The 18868-nt window shown below is 34.8% G+C and overlaps 1 protein-coding gene across 3 annotated transcripts in view; it reads left to right on the plus strand.

The window, feature by feature from the left end:
* The first annotated feature begins 325 nt into the window (after nt 1-325).
* The window catches only part of LOC126831050 (ras GTPase-activating protein nGAP), a 152754-nt gene continuing 134211 nt past the window's right edge, over nt 326-18868 (plus strand). For all 3 annotated transcript variants that reach the window (XM_050561658.2, XM_050561665.2, XM_050561683.2), the window contains exons 1-3: nt 326-487; nt 14736-14860; nt 18334-18466. In XM_050561658.2, the coding sequence (XP_050417615.1) occupies nt 418-487; nt 14736-14860; nt 18334-18466 (328 nt within the window). In that variant the 5' untranslated portion in view covers nt 326-417. The remainder of the gene's footprint in view (nt 488-14735; nt 14861-18333; nt 18467-18868) is intronic.

Genomic DNA, 18868 nt, shown 5'->3' on the forward strand with positions numbered 1-18868 from the left:
TTCGTACTCTTTGGATCCGCCTAGCTTACAGGTGTCACGTTGTTACTATTTTTAGTTCAGGTAAAAACATTTGTTAGCCTCGTCACTATGTTGACATAAATTAGATACAAAAGAGTTCTAGTTTAAAAACACTTAGAACAATGTAAATCATTTTGGAATTATTCAATTATTGACTATTTCATACATTAAAAGTAATTTACTTATGTATTATATGACTAAAAAGAATAATTATTTGAAACAATGAATAATTTAATTATTGAAATAATCCGTTTTAAGATATCACTACGAGATGTAAGGCGGTTAATATACCATGTTTGAACATCGACGGAAACGTGTGTAATGGATTCATTCATTCAAGAATAATTTTATGCGATTAAATATGATGGACAGTTAAATGGATTATCACCAGAGCACAGAATGGCTGTTGGAAAATATAGTTTAAAGCTTCATTTACCCGGCAGAATTGAAGGGTGGCTTAATATTTGGGGTAGGTCTAAAATTATTTTCTAATCCAGAAATATATCGGATCGCATAAATGTGTCAGAATGTTTTCACCGTCTTCAACTCTATTTACTCGTATGTCAGACTGACAAATTGTTTGCACGACATTTAAACAGAAACCTGTCTTTATATTAAGATTTACTCAACGAACGAAACTATATAAAGTAAAAAAAAAAAAAAGTTAATACATGTACACTGACGAAAGGAATGTTGTTGTTTTTCTTCAGAAAATGTTTCTATTAGTATTAGTATTAGGGCCTAACAATTTGTTCAATAATGTTGTCCTTTCCTAAGTAACAACAACAATTGGCATAACGCAACACGGTAGCACGATTTAGCCAAAACCCCCATTATTTCAACTTACAGATAATAATTAATATCGATATTTCATACTATATATTTGATAATATACCGTTCTTTATGCCAAATTGTCATTTTATATACATTACAATCGTGACGTTTATTGTGTCAAAATGCCCCGCAAAATGCGAATTCCAAGGGTTAATTAACACGATTTAGCCAAATCCACCATTATTTCAACTCATATAATGATAATCTATATTTGATAATTTACTGTTTTTTAAGCCAAATTGGCAATTTTAATTTACATTAATAACAAGGAGCTAATTCAAAGAGAATGTAGCCTACTTGATTATGTGCAACATTTCGACTATGTTTCCCTAGGCCTACACAGCAACTGGCTAGCTATGTGTCTTAAAAAAAAAAGGATGGCCATAGATAGCAATTATCTGATCTGAAAACTTGATTGTAATGTAAACTTTAAAAAGTCAGATCTCTATTGAGTTCACAAGTTTTTTTTTACATGTCACATACACATACCTCTTGAAGAAAAAGGCTGAGAATGTTTAAGATTAATAAGATCAATGCATCCCAATGCTTCACACCAAATTTGAAAATCAAAAGGGCTAATCCTCTTACAGGCTTAATGCTGTACAGTTTCTGTTGAGTTCACAAGGTGTGCAGAAAAGGGGACATAACTCAGGAACAGAATATCGCAGAATACTGAGATATCCAAATGACCCCAGTTCTTCCCACCAAATTTAAAGAGAATTCGCAAGAATTATGGAAAAGATGATCAACCTTCCGAAGGGAGCTACGGTGACCCAGTGGGTACGACATTGGCTCGCTAATCTGGATTAAAATAGTAGCTTTTTTTCAAATTTCATGTGAAGCATTACGAGAGCACGAACCCCATATTCCGGTGCTCCCCCCACCCCCTCTTTTTGAAACATTGTTTAAGTACATGTACATTTACGGCTGGGTAGACTGAGATAAAGTCTATTATTCAAATACAAGTTTAGGATTGATCACACAGATAAAGTGAAGATAGAATATACAGTGGAGGGTGGGGGGGGGCACATATCAATGATGGTGTATGGGTTGTTGTACAGTGTACATGTAGTGTTAATCATGAATAAATAATGTCCTTACTAGTCTGTTAAAATGAATCAACTTGGGTGTGTGGAAAAACTATATGTAATCCTATTCTTTATTGATCTGTGGTGTTTAAATGATCATCAGTAGATGCCACTAGATGAGCATATACATTTACATACATGTAGCTGAATATTTAAAAAAAATGTTATGTAATTTTAGTTGTCATAAAACCTTTTTAGATATTAAACAAAAACTTGAAATGACCCAGTGTATTATGTAAATTGTACTTGTAAAAAAAAGATGAATGAATCTGCTTTAATGAATCTGCACATAATCAGATACATGTACAAATGGTAGAACAGAAGAAAGGTTATTTTAATTGAAATGAAATGGGGTTTAACGTCCTACTGTTCTGCTCCTAAACTGGGCTAATGAAGACGGCCCTCCGTCCTGCATCACTGACAAGGGGAAACCACGCCGGAAAATCTGGATGAACTTTCTCGGCCAATGCAGGGATTGAACACCCGACCTTCAGGCTAGTGAGCCAGCTTCTTGCCCACTTAGCCACGTGATCCCCTTTATTTTAATAGTCTTTATTACTATTAACATACATGTACACGCAAAACAAAACCGATAAGACAAACCTGCGGACAATACAAACAACACAGACATTGCAAGAAATAAACAACAAATTTCAAATCAAGGGGATGAGTCTTAAGCGTCCATTGTACTGTACAGTCCATGGTCTGTAATGATGCAGGCTTCACTCAAAATGAAAAAAATCAATGAATGGTTTACAAGAATGATGTAATAGAAATAATGCGACCAGTCTTGACGGTGGTTTTCTCCTAAATGGTGATAGCCTGTCAATTGACGTCATGAGTTAGACCATCAAATTTTTTTAACAATAAGAGCGATAATCCAGATGAAAGTCAATCTCTAGTTTCATTTATCCTGTTCATTACAAATATCAGACCATCAGAGATCGTGGGTTGAATAGATGACCTTATAGTACTAGATGTAGTAAAACAGAGCTGAACATGCATGTATTTTTATATGCCCACATTTTCATGTAGATGTATTATGATGTTGCCCATACATTCACATTTGGTTGTGGCTACTCTATAGGTTAAAATTTTTATAGGATTACGATGAAACTTGAAATATATGTTTATACATGTATCCCAAGGATATCGGATGGGTTCAATTTTGGCATGTATCTGAGTAATCTAACTGTAAGACCAATTTCATAGATTATTGCCCCTGATTGTATGAGAGGTCAAAAAAATTTATCCCATTTTGAAAAAACTAAAAATATATGTATATAACCCAAAGATCTTGGCAAGTACATGTATTGGACTGTAACTTCATGGGTTATGGCCTCTAGAGGTCACAATTTCTATTTCGATTTTGAAAACATTCAAATATATCTCTGTTACAATGTACACACCATAATTAATGAATTTGATGAAAATCGCACCAAAACTTCCTGTCAAAATGGCCCCTTGACCCTCCCCTTTACGCAGATAGTGATAAAGCATGTAATACATACATGTATTGATATTTGTGGACCCTCTAGAGGCCACAATTTTTTTCCTATTTAGATGAACATCACATATGCATATATATGTACATGTAAATGTATATTATATAAACATTACATGTATGTGTATTAAAGATCGAAAGACTTTTGAATGAGTGCGCATCAGACCTGAACTTCTTTGGTTATGACCCTCGCCTTTTACGCAAAATGTATGTAAAGTATCAAAAGATGAGCCAGAAGTCATCCATGGTGTTTTATGCATGATATCATTTAGGAGTATCCTTTCTTTATTGATATTTTAACTGTTTTCTTGCCATTATTTGGCAGCCATTACTGTGAGACGTGAAAAAAAAATCATCATCGAACTTGATCAGTCAAGACATTCACTTTATGGAGACCTACTGTACATGTATGTACGTATACATACACAAAGTTTGAACATTCTACCTGAGCCTGCTTTCTCCGAAAGATGGTGGACAGCTAATAGAATAGAAAGTTTAAAGGACAATATTGGTGCCAGTCATTATCACATGTGATAGAACTGGTTAAACACATTCCAAATATTATTTTATCACAGAGATCATTGCTATGATAGATGAGTAATCAATGTTTCAACAATAGGAAGTGACGAACGCAAAAGGAAAACATGAGTTATCCCTCTATTATAACTGACTGAAGTGACGGGTGATAACAGATACATGGCGAATTTCTGCTCACTAATATTTCCTTCGAAGACCAAAAGTTGTTGTATGGGACTGTGAAAGGATATCTGACAATTCATAAACAAAATTGACTGTCACTAGATAAGAGAACATGAAAGAAAAATAGAAAAAGTCTGTGCATTACCATGTTTTTATAAGTATAGAATGAATAAACACCAGTAATGTATGGACTGTTTCTATTTTTGTTTCTATTTTTCTCGTGTTCTCTTATCTAATGACATTCAATTACTTTTTTGAATTGTCAGATATACTCTTACAGTCTCATATAACAACTTTTGGTCTTTGAAGGAATTTTTAGTGAGCAGAAATTCACCCATGTATCTGTTATCATCCGTCACTTCAGCCAGTTATAATAGAGGGATAACTCATGTTTTCCTTTTGCGTTCGTCAATTCCTATTGTTGGAACATTGATTACTCATCTATCGTAGCAATGATCTCTGTGATAAAATAATTTTTGGAACATGTTTAACCAGTTCTATCACATATGTGATAATAACTGGCACCAATATTGTCCTTTAAACATTCTACATTCACCTCAATTTATTGGATTGTCACATGTACATGTAAGTAGAGACTGGATTCCTTAAAAAAAGAATATCCACATATTACAATCACCCTTTACGTCCATCTTTCCACACTTCTTGTCAGAAAATTAGAGGTTACAGTTTTTATCAGATGTTTCTGAAATATAACAAGATGATGATCCCTATTCTTTACGGCAAAATTAGATTGACATTTTTAGGGTTAGGCCTCTTTTTTGCCAAAATCTGTTGAAGATCCCATGCCTATTTCTTTTCGGCTTTATTAGATTAATATTTGTAGATTTAAGCAGGCTTACATTGTATGTCGACTTTGCAACTCGGAACAACTGCTTTCAACCAGTTGCAACTGTCGATCAAATCAGCAACTGAATTCAAAGCACTCATATTGACTTGGAACTGATGGCGATTACAATTAACATGTAACTGTTAATTTATTTATCACTTGATCAACAAAATGGCAAATACCTTAAAAAATGCATAATTTATTTCTTAATTGTATATTCACATATACAGACAATATGGCTGACTTTGAGATTATCAGTCTGTCATGTTAATATTTTGATTTAAAGTCTATATAACATGACTGTAAGATGTATAAAAGCTTTTTTAGGTCTGAGGATAAGTTGCTGTCTATGGCTACATTTTTTTCAAGACATACACATTCCATGCAGTATGTTCAATGTGTAATGACAACCAGTCACTATATATTATCAAATTTTTTTATTGGATCATAAAAATAAGTTAACGACATGGTAATAATAACATGACAGCAATGGCTTTGGGATTAAAGCATTCTGTCCATTACTATGTATATAAAATGAAATAACAGTAATTCTTCTAATGATTTTAGCAGATTTATTTACCAACCGGAAAAAGAGGTTTTTATTATTTATCAAGTGTTACATGTATATATCCACTTCATATCAAATTATGAAGAGTATTTTTAAAGACTTGAGTATTCAACAAGGTCAAGGATTAGGGTCAGACTGTTGGAAGTGCAGTGGGTGTTGACTGCACTGTTCAAGTACTGCTGAAATTGTACATGAGAAGTGGATTTAGGTGTTCACTCATGCTTTATCTAAAATCATTGTCAAAAGATTTCATGAATTAGAAAGTAATTCTGAGGGATAACTGCAAAATATACCATCAAAAAATACAATCCTTCGGCATTAGCTCGTTTGATGCAGAAAAGCAGAAGCCAAACCCAATTTCATTCCATGAACAATCCAACCAAGATTTAATAAATTGCAATTGTGATTTACCCCGCCCCCGCCCCAACCTATTTGTCCACCGCCTTTCGAAGAAAGCAGGGGACTATTAAAATGGGTTCGTCCGTCTGCCTGTCTGTCCGTCTGTCTGTCACACTTTATGAGACACAATACATGTAATTCTCCTTCTAATTGAGCTAGAATGTTCAAACTTGTACATGTAGGTGTTTATTAGGTCAATGCCTTGATGGAGTTTGAAGATGAGCATTTTCTGCTTAGGGTAAGCAGAGATAAGCAATTTGATTAGTTGATGCTTTGGGACACGATAACTTATAGTTCTAATAAAGTGAGAGTGATGAAACTTGGTGTATAGTTTCATCACATCAATACTTTGACTAAGTTCGATAATGAACATTTTCTGCTAAGGGTAAGCAGAGTGATAAGCAATTTGATTGGTCAAGACTTTGGAACACAATAATTCTCGGTTTGGGAGATCCGCCTCACTGTTGGCTTGTTCAGAATTATCTTTATTGCAGATTTTGATTGGTACAATGTATTTGTAGGTTGAAATGCAGTAGACAAAAGATACTTGACACATCAATGAGCAAGTCTAAGGAAAAGTGGTAAAAAACCCCTGAAAAAATTGGCATTAATAATCCCAGGCTTAATTTTTACACATGTACACCCACATTTTCATGTGGACGTATATTGTTGTCACCCTGTCCGTCCGTGTGTCCATCAGTTCACATTTTGTTTGTGGACACTCTACAGCTACAAGTCACAATGTTTATCCAATTTTGACGAAACTTGAAATATAGGTTTAGATGTATCTCCCAAAGATCTTGGTTCCTTTCAAACGTTTTTAGCCTTTGGACACTGGAGAGATCGCAATTTTTATCTAATTTTGATGAAACTTAAAATGTATGTTTACAACCTAAAGATCTCAGTTCCTTGCAATATCGGACTATAACTGCATGGATTATGGGCCCCTGGTTGTATGAGAAATCATGTTTTTTTAGCAAGTGGACCCTCTAGAGGTTACAATTTTTATCTGATTTTAAAAACTGTTTAAATTTATCACTGTTACATTGAATTTTGTGAAAATCAGATCGAAATTGCTGCTCCCCTTATAATGTACATGTAGTATGTACATGTAATACCAAGGTTTTATGTGATTTTATTGAAGCTTAAAGTGTATACCATATGTTTATATGCCAAAGGTCTTGTTTCCTTTCAATACATGTACTTGCGCATATCGGACCCAATCTTTCTGGATTATGTCCCTTGATTGTATGAAAAATCGCCTTTTTTACTATTTTTAGCTTGTTTTCTGTCCATCTCTTGCAAAATGTGGGAGTATCTTGCATGGCAACCTCTTGTTAACCAAATCAATGAGGTACTTCTCCTTTAAACAAAATACATACATGTAAGGGGGCCTAAGTACGATGGTTTAGGAAGACGTACATGAATTTAAAACGTCAACTATGTCAATAGTGTACACAGCTATTGCTATGTCTACATGTACTGTACGTGTATGTTTCAGTATAAATTAACACTGAGTTAAGTTTTGTGCCAAGTTTACATAACCTGGTTAAAACTACATACATGTACTGTAGCTAACAAGTCTTTGTTATTATACACCAACTAATTAACAGACTTAGTAAGGCAACATTGTGTTTTTAGTCAAAAGTTGCAGGGGGCAAACACTCTACCATCTAGATTTCTTTGGCCTCTGCGGAATTATTTATTAAACAAACCATAATGGTTCTGCAGATACTGTAATTAAAAAATGATCAGAGATTATCCATACCTCTGTTATTTTTCAATAGATATTTGGGTTTTCATTTTTGCATTCTTTGAACAAATCTCAAAGGTGCTCTGATACTAACTGTTTGTCGAAATTTGGAAGTTTGCTCGCTTAGTTTTTGAATCAAAGATTTTTGAATATTTTCTTCAGAATTATTCTTCATTGGGTATACGTAGAATGTTCAATCTTGTTGTGGATGTTCATTATGCGAATGTCCTGACTGAGTGTGATGATGAGAATTTTCTGCTTACGCGTAGCAGAAATAAGCTACATGTATTTGATATAAAACATATTAATCACCTTCTAATTGAGGGGAAGTGTTGAAACTCCATGTATAGTTTCATTACAAATACAATACCTTGACTAAGTTTGACACTGTTATAATTACATACATGTACATGCATAGAGTGATATGCCATTTAATTGATATCTGCTTTATAAAAAGATTAATGTTCAATTTTTTAATCTGACATACAGTACATAAAGTTGCATAGGTAGGTGTTACACTGTGTGACTGTGGCATCTCCACAGAGTCACACCAGGGTAATGCAGGCCCGTGTGAGTCTCTGTGAGACTTGCATACATGTACATGTACTAAATAATTTCCTAGTTTCTTGGTATACATGTACATGTAAGTAATGTTTAACTGTAAATCAAATATTTTATACAGATTACAGATGATATAGATAAACTAACAGTTGATTTTGATCATAGAAACAGATGTATGGAATTGCATATAACCAAGTCTCACACGGGGAATGATGGAATTAAATATTGAAAATTATTTAAGCATGGATTATAATCATGTTGAAAGATCAATAAAATCAGAACTAGATACATTATATTGAGTTTTATCATCATTATATCAGACATCTTCCATGCATCGCTGACTTCTTTCAACACACTTCAGTGATTTTAACAGGCATAAAGATCAAAATATAAAATCATTTTCTTGTTAAAGATTTTATAAATTAATGAACACAATTATATTAAATGATGAGGAAAAAATTTAATGATAATTTTCTCTGTGTTTGACGGTTCAAGTGGATCTTCATTTTAGGCCTAAAGAAAAATTGATGCAGGTTTTTGGCTAACCATCATGAAGTAATTCCTGAACTCTAAAAATTTTGTGACATTTTGTCAATTTTTATACGCCCACATTTTCATGTGGACATATATTGCCGTCGCCCCTGTCCGTCCACAATTGTTTGTGGACACTCTACAGGTCACAATTCTTATCCGATTTTGACGAAACTTGAAATATAGGTTTATCTCCAAAAGATCTTGGTTGCTTTTGCAATTGGCATGTAGCGGGCCAAAAACTTCATGGATTATGGCATATGATTGTACGAAAAAATCATGTTTTTAGCTTGTGGACCCTATAGAGTTTACAATTCTTATCTGATTTTGTTGACACTTGAAATGTAAGTTTATAACCCAAAGAGCTTGGTTTCTTTCGATATTTGCGCATATCGGATCGTAACTTCCTGAATTATGGCCCATGATTGTACGAAAAATCGCGTTTTTAGCTTGTGGACCGTATAGAGGTCATAATTTTTATCCAATTTCAAAAATCGTTTGAGTATATCACCGTTACACCCTAAGGATGGTTGAGATCCAAATTCATGAAAATCGGACCAAACCTGACAGACAAAATGTCCGTCCTTCGTTCTCAAATAGCGTAAAAATATGGTATAGAGGTCACAATTTTCTTCTGAATTTGATGAAATTTGAAATGTAAGTTTATAACCCAAAGATCTCGGTTCCTTTCAATATTCGCGCATATTGTACTGTAACTTCCTGAATTATGGCCCCTGATTGTACGAAAAATCACGTTTTTAGCTTGTGGACCCTATAGAAGTCATAATTTTTCTCTGATTTAAAAAAAACGTTCTATTATATCACCGTTACACCCTAAAAATGACTGAGTTCGAATTTCGTGAAAATCGGCCCAAAATTGACAGACAAAATGGCCGCCATTCGTTCCCAAATAGCGTAAGAATATGGTATATCAAGGTTGTGGACCCTATAGGGGTCACAATTTTTATCCGATTTTGTTGAAACTTGAAATGTAAGTTTATAACCCAAAGATCTCGGTTCCTTTCGATATTCGTGCATATCGGACCGTAACTTCCTGAATTATGACCCCTGATTGTACGAAAAATCACGTTTTTAGCTTGTGGACCCTGTAGAAATCATAATTTTTACCCGACTTAAAAAAGGTATTATTATATCACCGTTACACCCTAGGGACGACTGAATTCGAATTTCGTGAAAATAGGCCCAAAATTGACACACAAAATGGCCGCCGTTCGTTCTCATATAGCGTAAGAAAATGGTATATCAAGGTTGTGGACCCTATAGAGGTCACAATTTTTATCCGATTTTGTTGAAACTTGAAATGTAAGTCTATAACCCAAAGATCTCGGTTCCTTTTGATATTCGCGCATATCGGACTGTAACTTACTGAATTATGGCCCCTGATTGTACGAAAAATCGTGTTTTTAGCTTGTGGACCCTATAGAGGTCATAATTATTATCCGATTTAAAAAATCATATTATTGTATCACCGTTACACCCTAAGGACGACTGAGTTCGTATTTCGTGAAAATCGACCAAAAACTGTCAGATAAAAAGGCCGCCCTTCGTTCTCAAATTACGTGAAAATATCGTATATCAAGGTTGTGGATCCTATAGAGGTTACAATTTTTATCCGATTTTGTTGAAACTTGAAATGAGGTTTATAACCCAAAGATCTCGGTTCCTTTCGATATTCGCGCATATCGGACCGTAATTTCCTGAATTATGGCCCCTGATTGTACGAAAAATCGCGTTTTTAGCTTGTGGACCCTATAGAGGTCATAATTTTTATCCGATTTAAAAAAACGTATTATTATATCACTGTTACACCCTAAGGACAGTTGAGTTTGAATTTTGTGAAAATCGCCCCAAAATTGACAGACAAAATGTATATCAAGGTTGTGGACCCTATAGAGGTCACAATTTTTATCCGATTTTGTTGAAACTTGAAATGTAAGTTTATAACACAAAGATCTCAGTTCCTTTCGATATATGCGCATATCGAATTGTAATTTCCTTAATTATGGCCCTTGATTGTAGGAAAAATCACTTTTTTGTTTGCTTGTTCTCTATCCATCTCTCAAAAATGTGGGCGTATCCTGCCTGGCAGCCGCTGGTTAAGGCGAGCGATCGCTCTTGAGCACCTGCTGCTCACCTGCATGTCGACCGAGGGGAGTTTTTTTCCCTCCCCTTAAAACTGAAAATCGCTCTCCTTTTCATAGTCATTGGGGTTTATTATCATTTATGAAACGAGGAATGACCCCATTACATGCAGTTATTGATCTTAGAACCATTTCCCATGCACATAACTAATCACTCTCCTTAATATCAGATCACTCTCCTTAATTTCTAAATCACTCTTCTTATCGAAACTGGGAGAGTTTTTTGAGTGGGGCGATTTTTTCAATTTGTTAATGATTGAGGAGAGCTTTTTGGGCTCTCCTCTGAAATACAAACAACAACGACTGCCTAAGGATGGTTGAGTTCGAATTTCGTAAAACAGACAGACAAAATGGCCACCCCTCGTACTCAAATAGCGTAAAAATATGATATATCAAGGTTGTGGACCCTCTAGAGGTGACAATTTTCTTCTGATTTTGATGAAACTTGAAATGTAAGTTTATAACCCAAGGATCTTGGTTCCTTTCGATATTCGCGCATCGCCATATCAGATCGTAACTTCCTGAGTTATGGCCCCTGATTGTACGAAAAATCGCTTTTTGTTTAGCTTGTTCTCTATCCATCTCTTGCAAAATGTGGGCGTATCCTGCCTGGCAGCCGCTGGTTGTTTTTTTATTCTACACAATGAAAACAAACACAGATACTCGCATTGAGTGTTGTTTGAGTGGAAATTCTTCTGTCGCTAATCTTTGTCATTTTTAGTAATCAAATTAGTACAATTTTCTACGTGAAACTTTATTATGTCTTCAATAATATTTAAACCTTTTTTAAAGGGAATCCTTGATTTATTTTTGCTACACCAACATTTCAGTGTGAAACTTCCAATCAGTCGTTAAAAAGATGTTTTTTATATGCCCACATTTTCATGTGGACGTATTGTCGTCACTCTTGTCCGTCCGTCCATCGGTCTGTCTGTCCGTCCACAATTGTTTGTGGACACTCTACAGGTCACAATTTTTATCCGATTTCAACGAAACTTACAATATAGGTTTATCTCCCTAAGATCTCGGTTCCTTTCGATATTGGCATGTATCGGACTGTAACTTGATTGCTTATGGCTCCTGATTGTATGCAAAATTGCGTTTTTAGCTTGTGGACCCTATAGAGGTCACAATATTTATCTGATTTTGTTGAAATTTGAAATGTAAGTTTATAACCCAAAGATCTTGGTTCCTTTCGATATTTGCACATATCGGACTGTAACTTCCTGAATTATGGCCCCTGATTGTACGAAAAATCGTGTTTTTAGTTTGTGGACCCTATAGAGGTCAAATTTTTATCCGATTTAAAAATACGTATTATTATATCACCGTTACACCCTAAGGACGGCTGAGTTCGAATTTCGTGAAAATCAGCCCAAAACTGACAGACAAAATGGCCGCCCTTCGTTCTCAAATAGCGTAAAAATATGGTATATCAAGGCTGTGGACCCTATAGAGGTCACAATTTTAATCCGATTTTGTTGAAACTTGAAATGTAAGTTTATAACACAAAGATCTTGGTTCCTTTCGATATTTGCGCATATCGAATTGTAATTTCCTGAATTATGGCCCTTGATTGAAGGAAAAATCACTTTCATTTTAGCTTGTTCTCTATCCATCTCTCGAAAATGTGGGCATATCCTGCCTGGCAGCCGCTGGTTTATTTTTGGAGCGACGCCTTATTATAAAAAGTGCATCGGGTCTTATCTAAAGAAATGAAATAGACCTACACATACATGTATAAGGATTACATGTATAATGTATATGTAGGCGATCTTCCATGCCTCCAACTCCATGTATATGTTATCATTGGTATACAGTAAGTCTACAGTCAACAACTTGTTAATTCTTTTAAACTAGCCCATAGTAGTATATATACCGATAAATATGTAGGATTTATAGATACATTCCCACAAAAGTATTTATCCAGTAGTTATTTTCAATGAGTGTGACAATTTTGGTATATATGGGAAGTAGGAATACCCAATCTTACTAGAAAAATACTAGGTTCACTGAAAAACACCCATGGTCATTGTACAAGACAAAAATGTATGAGTATCCCTAAACGACAGGCTGTCAGTTTAGCTGTCTGCTTTAGTGACGTAAGGAATGATTCCTGTGTGTTGATCTAGTGGGTAACATCAAGAGAATTAAACGATCAGTAGACTGCGATTAAACCATGGAAAAAGAAATTCACAGAAGGTATTCCAGGAATTAAATTAGACTTCGATATTTGTAGTAGATGGAAACTGGCTAACGAAAAATACAAGATGATGATAATGGATTCTCCCTCAATCAATCAATCAGAGGCGGATTACCCCAAAGGCAGTGTAAGCAGCTGCCTAGGGCCCAAGAAAAAATAGGACCCATAAAATTTTTGACGACCTTTTTAAATTTGATGTTTTACATTATTTAATTCACTGGACTAGACTTCCGACGAACCTCACTCAGTTGTGTTGGTAGTTCACTATGAGGCAAGAAGGCCCACACGGTCTTTGACACCATAGCGCTCGAGATGAGCTTTAGTGTGATCGATCACTCCAACTGAGAGACTGATCACTCAATTGCCTTGCATTAGCCTGGTATCCCGTTTTGCTGTCATTTTAAAAAAGTTATTGCGATTTTCTCTTGAAATTTGTCTTTCCTTCATTACGTGAATGCCGCATGATTTCAACGTAGGCCGGTTCGCCGTTGATATGACCCAAAGCCAAAGGTGTGGATGGCAGAAGAGAAAAAAAACTATGAAGCTGAAATGCTGTAAAAAGCGGCCAAAACTATGCCCAAAATCACAATGTTCTTCCGCGGCCAGGGACAGGGTCACTGCTCAGTCGATGAAAACACAAATGATATCATCAAGAATAATGAGTGGTCGACCGACCAGGTGGGAGTGATTTCTGAAAGTGATGATGACAGCTTGGAAATTAAGTTTGTTTTCATTTTATCCATCAATTGGTTGTTGCTGTGCTCCTCTGAGCATCAATTGATTGTCACAGGCCGACTTACATGGTAATGTTTGACTAAGTTGTAGTGCTTGACATTATTCCATCAGTATATCTTCAGAAATTTCGTTTCTCTTACAGCGGTCTTAATTTTACTACGGCAAACCAGTTCTGCAAAGGGCCCAGCTGGTCGAACTGCCTAGGGCCCATCAGAGCCTTGATCCACCTCTGCTTTTAGAGTCACGTGATAAATAGATGGGATTAGTTTTATTTCGATTAATGTAGTACAATGTATGTAGTATAGCTAAAAGGATGAAACCATTTGGGAAAAAATCTCAATACAATGCTAAGATGAGCTGTACAAGCTTTTCTTTTGGATAAGTTGCTGCCTATGGCTATATTTGTTTAAGAGACAAAACTGCTGTGTTGGTGTATTTATTTCTATCTTTAAATATGGGTAAGAAGGGCTTGCTTGCAGACTGTATTATTAAAGTACCAATAAATATGTTTTGATGCATTAAAATTCTATTCTATTTCTATTCTAATTCTATACTGGAACGCAGGAAACATCATTTTTTGCGTACCTGTGTAAAATAAGCTCTACACATGCCATAAAAAAAGTAAACCGGTAAGGTACAATGTACATGTACATGTATTTGAGTACATGTATTTCTAGATTGTTCAATTCCATCGTAGTAAGTGCTCTCCTGTTTTGAATTTTGATGATTATGTTGAATTTTTGACCATCCTTTTTATGCAGTCTTTAGTTTAAAACAGCATTATGATTACAACTCATTGAGACAATTATTTTATGACATGTACATTATTTCAGAAGTGGACCATCATCAAGAATGTCGATTATTTTATGATGGAATTCAGCCGTCGCCTGTTTGGGAAGCAAAGTTTGTTGTTTTACAGACAGACATCTGCTCACTGACTAGTCACAATACAGAAGAGGTTAGAAAATTAAAGTAATAGTTAATTAATATGGGGCTATCATTTCCAGCACATGTACAGCTACATCAGATATTTAATAGATAATATACTCCAGCACATTGTACATTTATTTGATCATTGAAATGAGAGATATCTAACAAGTAAAACAATAATTTTATACCTTTAACCTCAATGTAATTTTTGATGGAAATGATTTCTCCTTCCAAAATGTGTCTACATGTATATCGACTTTATATTTTTATCTAGCTAATCATTGTATATGTACCTTCTGTGGAATAAATACATTGATTAAATGCTTGTCTAAATCCTTTAAATAAACATATGTGCTTTCCTACATTTGTACATGTACTATCCTAACAGACTATAAGATAGAGCTAGAGTAGAATAAAATAAACAAGGATACATGTACACAGGATTAAGGGCGTTGAGCAGTCTAAAATGCACATTTTAAAGTAAGCACTGTAAGTTTTGTTCATAAGATATAACATTTTTTGTTATATGCCAAAAACGATAAGTTTTCTTGGAAATTCTGTTAGTACATGCTAAAAAGAGATATCAATATTCCCCTCCTTGGATCAAAAGTAGAGGTTATAAGCAACATTTTGACACCAAAAACGACATAAAATATCAACTCAAAGTATTTTAAAATCTTTGTTCATTATGATTTACCTTTAAACAAGATTTTGTGATTTTGGGTTAATTCTCTGAATATGTCCACAACAAGTTTTAAAATACAACATTTCGACACCAAAAATGTCATAAAATATCAACTCAAAGTATTTTAAAATCTTTGTTCATTATGATTTACCTTTAAACAAGATTTTGTAATTTTGGGTTAATTCTCTGAATACGTCCACAACAAGTTTTAAAATACAACAATTTTGATGTAAAAGTAAATAATTGATACAGTGCACTACTCTGCTGTTCTCAAAATTATTTTATACATTCAAAAATGGTAGTCTTCAACCATCTAGTCTCGGTCACCCAGAACCTCCTAGTCTTCAACGTACGGAGGGTCTGGGACCGTTGTCAACATTTGACGTAAAGTCCATTGCCCATGCGTTTGGTTTTTAATGTGGTTGATTATCCAGTATCTTTGGCCAAGTCAAGTAAGAGTTGCACCCCTTCCCACAGTAAATCCCATAATTCTTGCATTAATATAAACAAACATGAATCGTGACGACGAATTAGGATTAATTTAAAAAACATAGATATGGCCTATGAAGAGAGAAATTTTACAATAAAAAGATTAAGAGTGTTGGATATTGAACTGGCATGTAATCAAATGGATTATTTGAAATGGCATTCTTAAATTAATTTCATGGACAACTTAATGCCCTTAAGTGTAAAACTACAATAAGCAGTCAGTCGTGACTTATAAATCATTTTAATACATCTAGGTTTGTAGAAAATCCTTTCTCCCTCGTCAATGATGCTGGCCGGACGGCCTGGCAGTGTTCGGACTTTCAAATGGGTTGCCCCACCTTCCTCCTCTAGCTTGTACATGTACCTAACAGGAAGTAGGGTCCCAGGCCCAACCTTATGGGTTAAAAAGATTGAACCATGTTGATTTTTATAAGCCCACATGGAAATGTGGTCGTATATTGCCGTCGCCCCCGTCCTCCGTCGTCCACAATTTCTTGTGAACACCACACAGACTACATTTATCATCTGATTTTTTTTAAAATTGATATATATATGTATGTTGTTTGCATTAGTGAGATGAAGAAGCTTTTTTAATTTCAAGAACTTCTGTTAATTTCTTCTGGAGTTATGGCCCTTGTTTCACTTTGTTGCACCTTGTGAACGCCCTAACAACAAAAGTTATCAACCGATCTGTATGAAATTTATAGGCATCATTTCGATTAGTAAAACAAAGAAACCTGTTGAATTTCAGCAATTTCCGTTAATTACATCTAGAGTTATGGCCCTTGTTTCACTTTGTTAAATCTTGTGAAAGCTCTAATGACAACAGTTAAAATCCGATCTATTTGAAATTAATATGCATCATTTAAATTAGTGAAACGAAGAAGCCTATTGAATTTTAGTAATTTCTGTTTATTACGCGGTGAGTTATGGCCCTTGTTTCACTTTGTTGTACCTTGTGACAAAAGTTATTATCAGATCTGTATGAAATTTCTATGCATCATTTAAATTAGTAAAACAAAAAAGCCTGTTGAATTTCAGCAATTTCCGTTAATTACATCTAGAGTTATGGCCCTTGTTTTACTTTGTTGAACCTTGTGAATGTTCGAACGACAAAAGTTATCATCTGACCTTTATAAAATTTATATATGCATTATTTGAATTAGTAAAACGAAAAAGCCTGTCGAATTTCAACAATTTCTGTAGACTACTTCCCAAGTTACGGCCCTTGTTTTAGTTTTTAGAACCTTGTGAACCCTCAAACAATGAAAATTATAATGTCATCTGTATGAAATTGTCTATTAAATTCCCCCTAATTACCAACAAAAGAATAAATATGCGACAACCCTTGTCGACCGCACGGACGATTTAGCTGCTGTGGGCGTATGTTTTATTGCCTAGCAACCTATCTTTAGCAATTTAGGGCTTTCTATTCCAGAAAATCGATAGGGATTAGATTTATTGAAGGATCCTAGATTCATATCAATTTTCAGATAAGCTGCTGTTAAGACCTAACGTGTGGGTGTATTTCCATGCTTTTCGTGACTATCTTAGAATCAAATATATACACAGGTACTGTCTACTTCGTGTACAATTTTGGTTTCGAATCCCTGGTTGTACGTGGCAAGGAGTAGGGTCGCCTGTCCAACCTCGTGGGTTTTCTCCGGGTCCTCCGGTTTCCTCCCACTGCTAAAGACCCCTACGCGCAAGCGAATTATGTAAATAAAATTAAACCATATGTTAGTCCCGAAATGACCTAGTTTGTGTCGAGTGGACGTTAAACCCCATTTCTCTCTCTCTCTCTTGTGTACAATTTTTATAGGTCATGATTATGTACATGTATCCCCATCAACTTAATTATTTATTATGAACTTAAAGTTCTTATCTTAGAGAGAATTTTAGTTTTCGGATATTATGTTAACATTTACTTGTGTTTAAAATGAAGCCACGGGGGTTCACTGAGTATGGTATGGCAAGGAATAGTGTCTAGTTGTTCTGATGGGATGGAAAACCAAGATCCTTTCTATCCTTGATATTGGCATTTGGAATTTGATGAAGAGCTGGTGTAAATTTTCCCTCATAGCACACTGGATGGTGGATGCCCATCTTCCTTGGTTCAGCTTGGGGTTAAACCCCATTTCATTTCGTTCTGATTTTGTTTATACAAATAGGAGTTACATGTTCACTGATAAGTAAATGTATTATTGCCAAATTGAAAGGTCATTTTTAAATGGCAAAATAAAAACTTCTGTAAATCATACCTTTGATATGTAAATGTACAAGACACTTAATTCTTGACATTAATGATTTCTGGTTTTATTTTTCAGTCTGCGAATCATATGCGATACCAGAGCTATCCGAGGTTAAGATTAGATGGAGGTAAAGAGGAGTTTGATAAACGTTGGGGTTACGAAACATTGGAATGTATCAAAGAAAATGCTATACAACATTCACCTAGAGGTAAGTTAAAAATCATAAATATTGAATTATCAGCTCATACGTACATGTATGTTCATATTTTTCAAATCTGTAAGTGGGAATCTTGAATTTTGAACTACTATTATTTGACTATTTCTTCAAATACATTGTAGGATCCCTATTAATTTTCATGCAAGCACACTGCCGCAACCTTTCACATTGTGGAAAATGTTTTTGTTACTTGTTACCATCATAGAGAGGATGTCTCTGTGAGGTAGTCAAGACAATTTGAAGGATTTGTGTATGAATTATGTGATCATATGTTACCCTAGAACCCAAAATTTCTTGAAAATTCAACTAAAATCAAATAAAGTACTGCATATGTGAAAAGTATGTTGCAGAGATATTGTTATTGTCATCCTTTTTGACCCAGAAATAGATCTT

This window comes from Patella vulgata, chromosome 1, assembly GCF_932274485.2.
Source record: "Patella vulgata chromosome 1, xgPatVulg1.2, whole genome shotgun sequence".
Classification (NCBI taxonomy): domain Eukaryota; kingdom Metazoa; phylum Mollusca; class Gastropoda; family Patellidae; genus Patella; species Patella vulgata.